Consider the following 13,393-nt stretch of genomic DNA (forward strand, 5'->3'; position numbering starts at 1 on the left):
TTGAAACATACAGCATACAATATGCAGGCAAAACAAAGAAATAAAGCTACTGAAAGAAGCCACAATCTTCTTCGTGTAGGGAGTTCTTAGGTGCATACAGTGATTTTGCCTCAGAATACAACTCCAACCTGCCTTAAAAGTCTCCAATGATCAGCAACTCAGGAGCTCCCCAAGCCTGAACCTTTCAACAACTTTTCTTCCGTGAATTTATCTACTTACTTGATGAACCAACGAGGACTTCTAGCATACACAGTGCCCAGGGGCACAACGAGAGATGTACCGTTTAACTATGCATGGCATAAAACAGAACCTCCCTTTGTTTTGCATATGCCTCTTCATAATTTCCTTTGATGTTCCCTACTTCTTGTACTAGAAAAGGTGGTAAACAAAGTAAGCTACCCTGCAGTTAATTAATGTGTCCAGCAAACTTCAGGTTGATACAGCCTCTCAGAAAAACACAGTTCTCCAGGTGCACATTTTAATAATTCACTTCCTCTTAGCCTAGAGGAGTCTCTGCCAAACTCCACTGTCCTGATAGCAGTCACATCCTGACACTTGCATCCTCTGCCTACCACCATGGAGTTTCTGTGATTACCTAAACTCAAAAAGCCATGCAAAGATAAATTCATGCAGTCCTCTTGTACTGCTGGCAGAAGTGAACACATGAAACTGTTTGTAACTTAGGCTTTTTCATCCAGCCAGAGAGCATCCAGCCATTTCTAAGCAGTGAACTTGGGTCTCACCTGCCCCTCACTGCTAATATTCCTGTCAATAATTATGGAGAAACTTCGTGATCTTTTACATGTCTCTTTAGTACAAATCAGAACACACATCAAATTAAGGATGAAGCAAAAACTGTCAGGCAACAAATGAAGTTTACCCATAATCCAGAAAAAGCAATTATGGGAGAAAGACATGGTCATTCTTTTTGTCCTGTCCCATCCCCTCCTGCCACCTTGTCAGCCTTCTCTTTTGCCTTGCAAAATCTTCAAAGTAAAAATTATCTTGCATTTTATACTTTAAATGTGGACTTTGTAGTGTTAAATTTATTATAATTTTTTTTACTATAGCAATGAATATAGTATCATTAATAGGAGGAAAAAAAAAAACAGGAAGGCAAGCTTCATGACTAAAGACAGACTCTCTACTCTTTTAAATCATTTCCAGATATTCCTTTTGTATATAATCATACGCTGTTAAAAGTTACAAGGAAAGATATGTATACTGAGCTTACAATATAATCTAGAATATGTCCACGCATGAAAATGATCACATTACAAGATCACTACTTAAACATGCAAGAGCTGCTATCATCTACTCTTTTATGTCAGCAGTGTTTTAAAAACATTTTACCCGAGAAAAAGATCTAGAAATCGGTACTGATACCAAATACTTTATTACCTTTTCAATAAGGTCCAAGCACTCTCCGTTGTCTGTCCAGTCAATATCCTCCCAAACTAGTCCTTCCCTAGGGAAAATAAGGAGAGACTTTTTATTGACAACTACAAAGAAAAGATTTTAAATATACAAATGGGAGGAGCTGATGTGTTTGTCTTGCAAATTACTGTGAAATCAGCTTGCTTTTAAAAAATACATAGTCACAGAGTAAGATACTTTCAAAGGAAGCTAAAGTAGCTGGTAATGCAAATTTTGAGTGAATATTTATATTCTCAAAATTCTTTCAAATTTCACCTGTAACCCTTACCTGCTGTATTCCAGTTGCTCCAAGGAAAAGATGTGCTTATTGAAATACTCCTGGAGCTTTTCATTTGCATAGTTAATATTGAACTGTTCAAAACGGTTTACCTAAAAAGAGAAGACATTTTCAAAAATGTATAAATTCAAAGCATTTTACTTTGCAAGTAATGAACTGATTAAAGTTATAACAAATTTAATAAATTCCAGTGAAGATGACAAAGCTATGTAGAACAATGAAGCATCAATATCAGACAATTCATCTGAACAAATTTTTGAAATCTACCTCAAAGTTTTCGAATCCAAATATGTCCAAAATTCCAATGGACTTGAAGTCCTCTTTGCTTTTGATTCTGCTGTTGATTTTCTTAATGACCCAAGCAAAACACTGAGAATAAAGTGCCATAGCCATAGAATCTCTGCTATCGATTGCCTGCAACGAAAATAACACACAACATACCAATCACCAGTGTAACTGAGAACTTACCAGACCTTGACAGTCATTATCCTCCACACAGCTTAAGGCACAGTATAATGCCAGCAGCTTTGTATTCTTATGTACCTTTATAGCAATTGTCTGAATAGTTACCAAGAGTGCCAAATTAAGCTTTACCAGTGTAGTATACCTATGTGGCTTTAAAATTAGATTTTAAAACTAAAGCATTCAAAGATTAGAAAATTACAGACTTAAACTGGGGATGAAGAAAATAGAAGGGTAGGAAATAACAATGTAATATTCCCCCTTCCACTAGTAAGCATATTTTGATGTTTACCTTTTTCTAATCCCCTTCTTGTAAACAACCTAATTGTTTTTAATGAACATTTTCAAAAGTGCCTATGTAACACAAATGTCAAACAAGGAAAATTGTCAGCCTGCATGATTAGAAATTGGAAAAAATGTTAAGCAACCAGACTTAATAATTACAAGAGCCAAGCTACCAGCCCTGGCCAGAATGACTGAATGGGATCTACAGAGATTCATAGAAGTCCAATTATATTTTTCCCAAAAAAACTACACAGTATTTTTGATAGCAACTTTGATGCACGGGCAGCCAAAGATTTAACTGGACTTGAAGACTGAGCCATATATTGACCAGACCAGGGAAATATGTGAAAACATGGATGGCTTTACCTGTTGTATACTAAGAGGTGTTAGGATTTCTTCTCCCCTGAGTATCATTGACCTCTGTGTCAACGCTTCAGTTAGCTGTGTGGAGTCTAACCCCAGTAGTTCAGCAGATCTACCCAGAGCTGGCAAAAGGAGACAAATACATCCTTGAATATATAAGGTTGTAGAACTCATTTGTTGATATTATTATGACAATCAGCATTTAAGATGCTTCTAATCATCTAAGCTTCTAAGTATCTATGATGGGAATTAGAGCTCAAAAGACAGCTAGAATTTCTAGAGTTTTTTTCTGTTGCTAACAAAAAAGCACAGTATCATAGATATGCACAATTGAAGGAATTTAGCAGTGGAGATTCATCACAATTAAGTCACATATTTTTTCCTCTTAATGGTACATATCAAGGATTCGAACAATCTGCTGCTTACTCCAGCATATTTTTGCAGATACAAAAAGTAAATCGCCATCCAGATGAATGTATTTAAGCTTCCTTTGGGATAATGAGGATAACAAAAACCAGTGATTTTTCTTCTTACATGCATATTTTAATTTGCTGTAATGCAGTATATAAAACAGGACATAATGCTATTTTTTATTGCCATATACAAACAAATATTTAAAACATTCACAAGCCTAGTCTTTACACATACCAGCACATGCTTTCATGTTTGTAATTGCAGTATAGAAAGCTCTAAATAAAATATACCTTCAGTGGAGGTATCAGTTAAGGAACATACTTTTTCACATAAGTTTGATCAACTTGAGATTATTTCAAACAAAGAATTAAAATGAAATGGAATTTCACTACTATTAATGGAATAAATACATGCTCAAGGTCTTTCCTAATTAAGATCTAGCATCCAGCAACAAAGATTAATCTGCTTCATCTGTTGAAAAGCAAAAAATAAAACTTTAATCAACATTTACAAATGCTAAAAAGCAAAAATACCTTTTCAGTGTTTGTCTTTGCTATGGTCGGATCTATTAGCAATGAATATAAGATTACAAGAGACATTTACATGCTACAGGAAAGCACAGCCTTCTCACCTGTTTTAAAGGACACCTGTGCCCCTCCAGCAGTGATGAACTCAACATTTCCCAGATGCAAAATGCCAGCCAACAGCCTCAAAACTTCTTGCACTTCCTCCTTGCTGAACTGCATCACTTCCATTGCAGTCTGGAATGACATGTGGGCTTCTTAAATAAAACACTCACTGACTCAAAAATGGGGACAAGCACAAACCCACCATGTTGTCAAGCCCTTGCAAGGCAAGTCAGTACTGACAGAAGACTAGCAGGAGTTAATTCCTCTGGCTTCAACACAAATGCATTCCATTTCAAGACATTCTGAGGACAACTTGGAACACGCAGGTATCAGTCTGGTTTTAAGAAATCTTTTTGATGCTATAAGGACGCTGTTATTTGCTTTCAAATTCTTTACTAAAATTATATAAACACTGAAATGCCCTACTGAGTTGTGTATTAGACAATTTCAGTGCTTTTCATTAATAGATGATAACCTCTTCTGTGTTTTTACCAAATTTTGCCAATTAGCCTTGTAGTTAACAAGGCATGTGGAAGGAAACACTGCAACACTGCAATGTGTAGGATTTATTTGTTTGTTTTCTTGGCCATGGAGATCTCGGAGGAGGTCATCTACAGCATATTCTGGGCCAGCCATGAAGCCCAAATACAGATCTTACCAGTATGGTCTGAAATGTTACAGTAAAACTGAGAAAGAAAAGCAGACCTATATAAAATTGATTGAATTTATGAATTAACAAAATGGCAATGATCAAGGCTCAACTATGTAACAACAAGAACAGCAAATCACTATTGATTGAGAGAAATATCCACTGTTCTCTGACATAGAAGAGGTGAGTGTATACCTTTGGAAATTACCAAAACTTGGATCTAGTATGCTCCTGTCTGAGACTAGATCATAGCTTTATTCCCTCGCAGTTAAGGTGCATCATGTTATGGTCACTGCAAGTAGACACGACACACTTCAACTTTAATAAATCGTAAGTTACAAATGGAAAACTTCAGACCCATCCTGCGAATAAAAGTGCAGAGGCTGAAGGTGTATTTTGTTTAGAAGACCTTTCACAACAGAGCTCTAAAAAAAGGCAGCAACACTATGAATTCATTTCCATGCTCACTTTGCGAGTCCTCCTCCCTGTCTCCTACAAAAAGACAGATACAAAGGAAAGAATGCCTGAAGTGCAGGCATTTGAGAATCACCTGCTTCCAGGAAAGCATCAATAAAGAAAGAAGGGGGGAGGGCATAAAAAAAGTTTCACCTAAGTAACATTTCTGGAACTTAAACTGCAATCAACATACAGAAAGGGGATGAATATAATAGGAAAAGACAGGTGAATGCAAACTACAGGGTTTCTGCCGGTCTCCCGCTCCACATAAGTGGCTGGGCAGCCTCACCGTGCGCACGCAGCGTGTCCACATTTTGGACAGCACACAAACTTCACCTGCCAACTTGATTTCATACTCTGCCTACCCCCTGGATGATTAGCACAAATTAAATGTCATGCTAATCTACTTAAGCTATGTGACTATAATTTAGGTAAATTACCAACTTTTCCAACAGCCTTCCACCAGATTAGGAAGTTTTAACACTAATAGTAACTGCTGCATCAAATACACATTTATTTTTCAATTTGGCAAAGAGATTAAAATAGCTAAGCAAATATAATTTGGTGAAGGGCATAAAAGTGTTTATTTCTATTGATTTTTAAAATCTACTGTGCATAACCTTAGCGAGTTGGTAAGCAATTACGAATTATCCTAACAGTCAGTATACTTTAATTGCTGTAGCTAATTGCTGACGTTGGTATAAAGCTGTTCAGAGAAAATCTCCATCAGGACTTGTTTTTTAGTCTGCTTACATTTTACTCATCTCTACTCTGTATTTTACTGCATACAACTGGATTTCCCAACTGCAGCTGAAAGAATCATAGAAGCCCACGTGCTTCACTCCCCACACACTGCACTGCAGCCTTGGTCAAGCAGGCACTACATGATCCATATAAAGTTTTAGAATGAAAAGACGGTGGAAACAGGCACGCCTGCAATGTAAAACAATCTGCTAAAACAAATCCTTCTCTCCACAAAAGGCAGGCTACTTCCAGTTGCTTTATGTTCTGACATTTTTATGCGAACAATCTCACATAAGTAAGAGACATAAAATAAGCCTTTTTATAAACATAACTGGCCATTTCACTATAGATGTAGTGGTTCTATTTATACTGGAGGAAGGCAAAGGAGGGAAAGCAAATATACTACTTTATTTTGTGAATTTTTTTTTAAGATGAAGAACAAAGGGCAACCCTGTTGTTGGAGGATGTTTGGAATGAGTCAGGTTTAAAGGCAGGACACCAGAACGTGCTTTCTGTGCACACCTGTGTTTATGATGCTTTGTTTTATTTCAGATACAGGCTATGCTGACAAAGGGACTACAGTTTATGTTTACTTCACGACATGCTTCTCCAGCGGGGAATATGGATAGTTTTCGTACAAATATAAATGGGTAGGTTCCCTAAACTCCTGTAAATATCCCTACAGCTGGGCATGTTGGGAAGTGCAAAGGCATGTAAATGCTTTACTATCTTCTCATCTGATACTCTTTTCATTCCAAAATTTAATCATTTCACTTAATTATAACCCATTGTGAAACAATAAAAAATAAAAAAAAAAATCAAGCACTGGAGGTGTGACATGACACATGCTCGCAATAACAGTGGCATGTTATGAGAAAATCTAAGTCCCTGTCAGCTTAGTGTCTCTATGGGAGAGCTCCACACAGAGCCAGAATGTCAGAGAGAAACACAGGTAAGTACAGGAAGGCTTTGTCCCCTGCTCTATCAACAGGCCCCAGGCATCCACTCCTCTGGTGTTTTTAAAGCATAAAGAATTAGTGAAACAACTCACAATGACTTCTTTGAAAGAATCCTTGTCACTGATTGTCTTATCCGCTGTACATCCAGACTGATTCAGGTAGTGGTAGTTCTCCGGTACAGATAAGTAAAAAGCATCTGATGAAGGGTGAGAAGAGGAGGAATGAAAAAAAATATCCACAGATTAATATGTCAGAGCTACACAGTTCACAATTCATCTTCTTCTCAGAAATTATGACAATGTAGCGAATAACATTTTATATTAAAATTAAACATGGTGTTTTATTTTGCTTTGTTTAGCTGTACAATGGAGATAATTCTATTTTTTAGCATGCAAAGACAGCAGGCCCAAAGGCAGATACTGAGACAGCTTTAGGCAAATTTGCACATATACAAATGTCATTTCTTTTGTTCAGTAGATTTATTCTTTATGAGAGAGGATTAGAGGAACCAGAATTCTTCTCTTTGTTGCTGTGGAGTTATTTAGTACCAGCAAAAATATTCAGCTTGAACGTGGCGAAGCACATATGTCCCTGAGTAATTTTCCCAGGGCCACAGAAGAAGCTGAGAGAAAAATGACCCACAGCTTGGTGACATTCTTCAACTAAGCTTCAACTAAGCAGGTTACTTTATCAGGTAGAGCTCAAATTCATGCCCAGTGAATTCCAGCTGAATAAATAATCCATTTTGCTGCTTGGCTTATTGAGTTTCTGCAGTTATATTCTCTGCTGCTGTCACTGTGGCTGACTGCTAACAGAAAGCCACTATAGCTGTGTGACTTGAGCTTTGCCACTCACCTTTCTCTCTCTCTTCTACCCCTGCCAGCAGAGCATAGAATATATGATAATTTCTTTCCCCAGGGTTTTGTCTTACTACGCGGTTCTGTCAAAGTAAAAAATAGTTTTTATTTAAACAGCCATTTTCAAGAAGAACTTTTTTTTTTTAAATCTTCAGATACAAAGAAAATATTAAATCAAACTAAATTAACTGAGCATGAACGAATGTCAACTTACTTTTTCCAATAAATCTATAGCCAAGAACAAAAACTCCAGTCAAGGAATAAAACAAAAAGCAATTAACACATAAGCTATTTTTAATTTTAATTCTTTCATTTGAGACAGTAGGAAGAGTATCATGGTCTTTTCATACTACATGCTTTTTACCATAATAAGATTAATAAAGTAGGAACAATGGTAATATTACAACAGTTACAATATCGATGTGTTCCCAAACCTTCTCCTTTCATCCCACCAAAACTGGACTTGTCTTTTCCTGCCTTTTAAACAGCATCTACTTTTCTTTAATTTGTCTTTTATCTAAAGCTTGGGAGCAGCCTTAAGGATGAAATATGTTCCACTGCAAAAGCAACTTATGTTCAAAATACTAAGCAGGATTTCAGAGGGTGAAGCCACCAGTATATTTCCCCCAAACAGAGAGGCAAGATGTAAAAAATTTCTACATTGGTTACTCCAGGTACTATTTTGAAACAGCAAGCAGAGTCCGTGATCTCCCTGTCTAGTCAGCTGTGTCTTCATCTATACAGCTTCCCATCCCCTGGCTGTATTCCTCATCCTCATTCCGCACACCTCTGGTGGAGCTGGCTCATAGGCTAATTTTCCAAATCTAAGGACAAATCATCAGAACAAATCTAATGACTTGACCCACCCACCCTCACACTGCAGAAACTCAGCAGCTCTTCTCCTTCAAGTACTTTTCCAGTAACTGAGAAATTAATCTTCAGATAAAATGAACGAGGGAAATAGCTGACAACTGAAGTTATCCCCAAGAACTAAGGCTCTGTTAGCTCACTACTTAGGAGCATGCAGGTGAACCACTCTAAGCAGCAGCAGTACAAAATTCTGGTCCTCTGAGAGTATACACATCGTGCCCTACCACAAATGCATGTTTGCACAAACACACGAAGGATTTGGTGTTACTACTTCCTTTTCCCAACGTAAATCAGGTCAATTTAACTGTGCATGTTTCAGAATAGGGTGAAAGGACAGAAAAGGTACATGCAACTTCACTCTCAGCCCTCCACAGAGGAGGTACATACAGGCTGTCTGCAAACACAAGACAAATCACCAAACAAGGATACAATCTATAATTCTTCCTCCCTGAATGTTTCCTTTCTGACAGATGTTCAGCTGAATAAACTTCCCAAAGCGACTTGAGTTGTTGTTGTAAACAGTCTTCGCATTGCCAAAAGCTTCCATAATTGGACTGTGAAAATACAGAATGACAGAAGTGTTAAAGCGTGACCAGAATGCTAACAGTTTCACAGGGGACTGGTGAATGGGATAGCACTTGGTAAAGCCTACTTCTGACACCTTCCTCAGCCATAATCTACATCCTCAGTACTACCCTCAATTTATTAACAACAGACATCTCAATTTTCTACCAAGATATGAAAGTATTCAAGAACAAGAAGACTGATAGTCCTAAATTACTCAGCAGCTTAATCTGTAACTGTGCAAAAGACACAAGCAATTCTCATTATAGTACTCAAATCATAGAAATAAAAAGTCTCAGTGCATGCAAATTGCTATACAGATGTAGGGAAAATAGTCCTTATCCTAAGGCAATTAAAAAAACAAAGATACAGCAGATTAAAAGATAAAAAAGAGATGAAGCATAATAAACAAAGGTAATAGCACCTCAAATTGTCTGTTTTTTAAATAGCTTAGAACCATGTGTTATTTCGTTTGAGCACTGATTGCTTTTTACTCTTGTGTAGAGAGTCCACCTTGTCTGATGCATTTACTCCTGTGTCTTCTCAGTTCTCCTTATTCTCCCTTTAGCACTTGCACGCTTTATCCTCATTGTGCTGAATATTGTTCTTCCTTATCTGCAGGCTATACAAACCAATAGTTTCTTCCTCCCATTACCGATTTCCCTCACTGATTATCTGAATTCAGCTACGTTAAAAATGAAAGCCACCACTAAATAGTCCTTCTCAAAACCATGAATCTTTTTGCTTCATCCCACTGTGCTCACATCTCTCTAAGAGCATCCAGATGCTCAGTCAATTATAAGTTATTTAATTACTACTCCATCAGCAGTACAGACAACTCCTGTAAAAACTAGTGAGCATGCATTGTATTGCACATGTAGAGGGACCGTCTCTAAACTGTTTCTCAGTGATTCAGTCTTTTCCTAAAAATGAGACCAAGACAATACCAGCAATAATTTGCACAATCCTACATTAGGAAGAAAGCAAGGTTATTTATTCATTAATGGTTTTCAGAGCAGTAAAAGGCATATATATGGGGGTTTCAAAGTAGCAAAATACTCTCCAGTCCTTCAAAGCTGTCTGAAGTACCTGGAGACCATCAAGCAATTTCCAACCAACCAATTTTCTGTTAAACTTACTACACCTTAATAGGTGTCGCGTGAAACAGCAATAGAGCCTCTGGCACAAAACAAAACCAAAATTGCGTTTTTCCATTAACCCAGGTTTGAAGTACTTTCATCTTATAAGACTGTCTCACCTCTGTTAACAGACCCTTTGTCCAACACCCAGGACTACACGCACACGTATGAAGGGAGTACCTGCTCTCAAGTATAGCTTGCTCCACACAGGAGGTCTTCTCTCTGCAAGACAGTTCCAGCGAATGTTGGCTCATTGCAGACAAGAACTTGAGGATCAGCTTAGTGCTTTCTGTCTTACCAGCACCACTTTCACCACTGAAAGAAGAAGAGGAGGAAAGTGTGTTGATGGTTCTAGCTACCAGGGAAGAAGTCCTTTACATGGCCAGCCCTCCAAACTCTCAACTCCTGGAGGTCAGGAAGTCTGGTGTGATTAGTTACAATTCTCAAACAGCAACAGAATACGCCTTTAAACTTGCTGAATACAACATTCAAAACAAAATTCAAGTTATTCTTAGGCTTTATACAACTTTCCAGATGGCATTTTAAGGCATTTATTGCATAAAGATGTACACAACACCCACGAGGCAAAGAGCAGCTCTCTGAACACATACCATCCAACAGTTCTCACGAAAACTGAAAAACAAAGTTAGCACAAAGGCACAGCAATGCTCAGTGAGAAAGTCTAGAGTACGAAGGTTTCCCCAGCATGAGTTAGGCTGGGAAAGTTTGGGATTATCCTGCAGCAATCTAGCTAAGGAGGGAGTCCTGCCATGAGGAGGATGTCAGATACCAGTGCATACAGGTTACTACTGTAATTAACACTGATAGTCATAGTAACTTACATGTTCTGTAAACTTTTTATATGCCTATCCAAATGAACTATATTTATGAGTTCAAAATAATTGTCACCTCTCAGAGATGTAAAATCTCTCATCTTAACTGACAGAACAAAGCTATTTGATAATGATACACTGGCGTTTGAAAAAAAACAACTATTAATAAGCAATCCTGCTGATACAGCAGAAAGCAATGCACTCAATTTCTCTGCAAAACAAACGGTCTAAAACAATAAGGTGTAAATTTGTCTTGTTTCCCCAGTATTGTTTCCCTTCAATTACGTAACTTTATAACTAAAAGCATACTGTGAGCCTTTAAGAAACATAGCCTGCGGTTAAAGTTTGTCCAGTTTGCTTACTTTTCAAGTGAAGTCATAGCATTATATTCTATGCTATAGCCTAATTCCTAGTTTTCCTAATTTCTAATTAAACTGTACCTAATTTTGGTTTATTCCCAATGAAAGGAGGTGTATTTTGGTCTTATCCTACCCTTTTCATTGTAGCAAGTGGGAGTTTTGTCACTGGCTTTGATGGACTACAACTGAGCATGTGGAGCAAGTTTAATTGAGTTGACAGTCATTTGTTGTGCCATTACTGAGTGCTGACCCTGGTGATTTTAGGTCATGGCAAAGGATAATGATGCTTTCTAGTACAAAGCAAGTAAGAAAGGTACGGCCTGAGGAAGCAGCATGTAATTTTCCTGCAAATGAATTCCAACTATTACAAAAATCATCAGGGAAGAAGCATTCAGAATACAAAATGAGATACAGAGTTTTGTAGCTGAGATTTAAGTGTTTCCCCCAAACAATCACCAAATCTTTAAGATGTTTCATAAAACTTAATACAAGATATGCTAATTTGCTGAAATGTTCCAGAATGTATGATTCATCATACTTCTACTATCTCGAATTCTGTAGTATTTTTAATTTAGTTTTACCCTTGATGTCTGGGACTCCAAATTATAAGTACCTTCCCCTAATGCTTTTTCAGTATTCATCCCCTTTCTCTTCACAGGCCAGCACCCACTCATGCTCAAGCCAACAAAGCAAGTATTTAATATTCCATTTATCTAATACTGTCTCCCTGTACACCAAAGGACTAGCAAAACATTGCTACTACCGGTTTTGAAAGAGCTTCACAAATGCCACCATCATCTTTGCCTGATGCAAAAACATTAATACAGCAACACACACCTCTTCCTGCCTAAATTCTCACCCTCCGAGCCAGGTAGATAGCACACATGCAGTACATAGCTCAACATCAAGGATCTGGATGCAATGAAAAATATCTGATCTTCTGCTGATAACATCCTTCCTCTGCCCACATCTTCCATCCTATGCTCCAAAGGAGCACCTGTAGTTCTGGGGAAGCTGAGAGCCACCCCAGAGTAATCCAGAACAACTCTTGAATAGAGACGGTCAAAGCTGACGGGAAATGCTTCCCATGCTTATTTCTATCATAGCTAGTATATGCACAATTATATCTTCTTGATTTTTTTTTCTTAGAATGTGACAGGCTCAGAACTGGGTCAGGACAATGACCTACCTGCCCACTGCATACCTCTGATGGCCTCCAAATGGAGATGCCCAGGAAAGACATGGTCTATATTTCCTTTCCTTTCTGTGCTCTTCCAGCTTCAAGTCATTTGCTGTTCAGAGGGCTGCAGATCTAGACCACAGTTTCTGTGTGTCTTGTAACCTCAATGGATTTATCTTCTATGAGTTTCTACATGAGCCAATTCTACATACAATCATGCTATACTTCTGATTACAATTTTTTGGCCTGTGAACTACCTCCAGTTCCACAAAATTCTCTTGGATATAAAACAAAGGGAAAAGGGCTTGTACATAGTACTCAAGATACGAACAAAGGATGGATTTACCCAATAATCTCTATTTTGTTCTCTATTCATTTATTAGTAAGCACTTGATTCTATATAGTTCTACAACCACTACCAAACATTAGGTGGATGGGTTCCTGGACCCCTCTAGCATGACAGTAAGATCTCACTCCTACGTGGTGTTGCTCAGCTTGAGACATGATTTTCTGCACATCAAGTTGGCTATATATCATTCCTTTGCAAAATGCTTTATAAAAACATCATTAACCAGATGAAAATAAAGAACAAGCACACTAAACTTCAAAGTTGTTTACTCAACCTCTTCAGTAGATACACCGGCAGTAGATTAAATTGGATCGGTCTTTCAGACTCCTTAGAAAACCTACATCTACAAAGATGCTGCTAAGGCTAGTAAAAGAAGGGTGAATTTTTTAGTACCCAGTCAACCTTTCGAGCAACTCTTTACTCCATGATTTTAAGTGCCCAGCTTGTTTCACGTCACTATATTCAGTATTCTGAATATACTATGTGACAGCAACCTGCATGGCTCTCACTTAGATCTTTAACCTTCCTCCATGACTTGTTCTACCCTGGGCATCTCACAAAGGGCAC

General features: G+C 37.8%; 1 protein-coding gene across 1 annotated transcript in view; it reads right to left on the reverse strand.

The window, feature by feature from the left end:
* MYO10 (myosin X) overlaps positions 1 to 13,393 on the reverse strand; it is a 164,057-nt gene that overhangs the window by 62,644 nt on the left and 88,020 nt on the right. Inside the window, exons 5-14 of the mRNA XM_035560318.2 lie at positions 10,286 to 10,420; positions 8,832 to 8,956; positions 7,747 to 7,760; positions 7,531 to 7,615; positions 6,768 to 6,871; positions 3,870 to 3,999; positions 2,828 to 2,946; positions 1,982 to 2,128; positions 1,706 to 1,806; positions 1,402 to 1,468 (exon numbers count right to left, since the gene is read on the reverse strand). Of these exons, the coding sequence (XP_035416211.1) occupies positions 1,402 to 1,468; positions 1,706 to 1,806; positions 1,982 to 2,128; positions 2,828 to 2,946; positions 3,870 to 3,999; positions 6,768 to 6,871; positions 7,531 to 7,615; positions 7,747 to 7,760; positions 8,832 to 8,956; positions 10,286 to 10,420 (1,027 nt within the window). The remainder of the gene's footprint in view (positions 1 to 1,401; positions 1,469 to 1,705; positions 1,807 to 1,981; positions 2,129 to 2,827; positions 2,947 to 3,869; positions 4,000 to 6,767; positions 6,872 to 7,530; positions 7,616 to 7,746; positions 7,761 to 8,831; positions 8,957 to 10,285; positions 10,421 to 13,393) is intronic.

The sequence above is a fragment of the Cygnus atratus genome, chromosome 2, assembly GCF_013377495.2.
Source record: "Cygnus atratus isolate AKBS03 ecotype Queensland, Australia chromosome 2, CAtr_DNAZoo_HiC_assembly, whole genome shotgun sequence".
Lineage (NCBI taxonomy): Eukaryota > Metazoa > Chordata > Aves > Anseriformes > Anatidae > Cygnus > Cygnus atratus.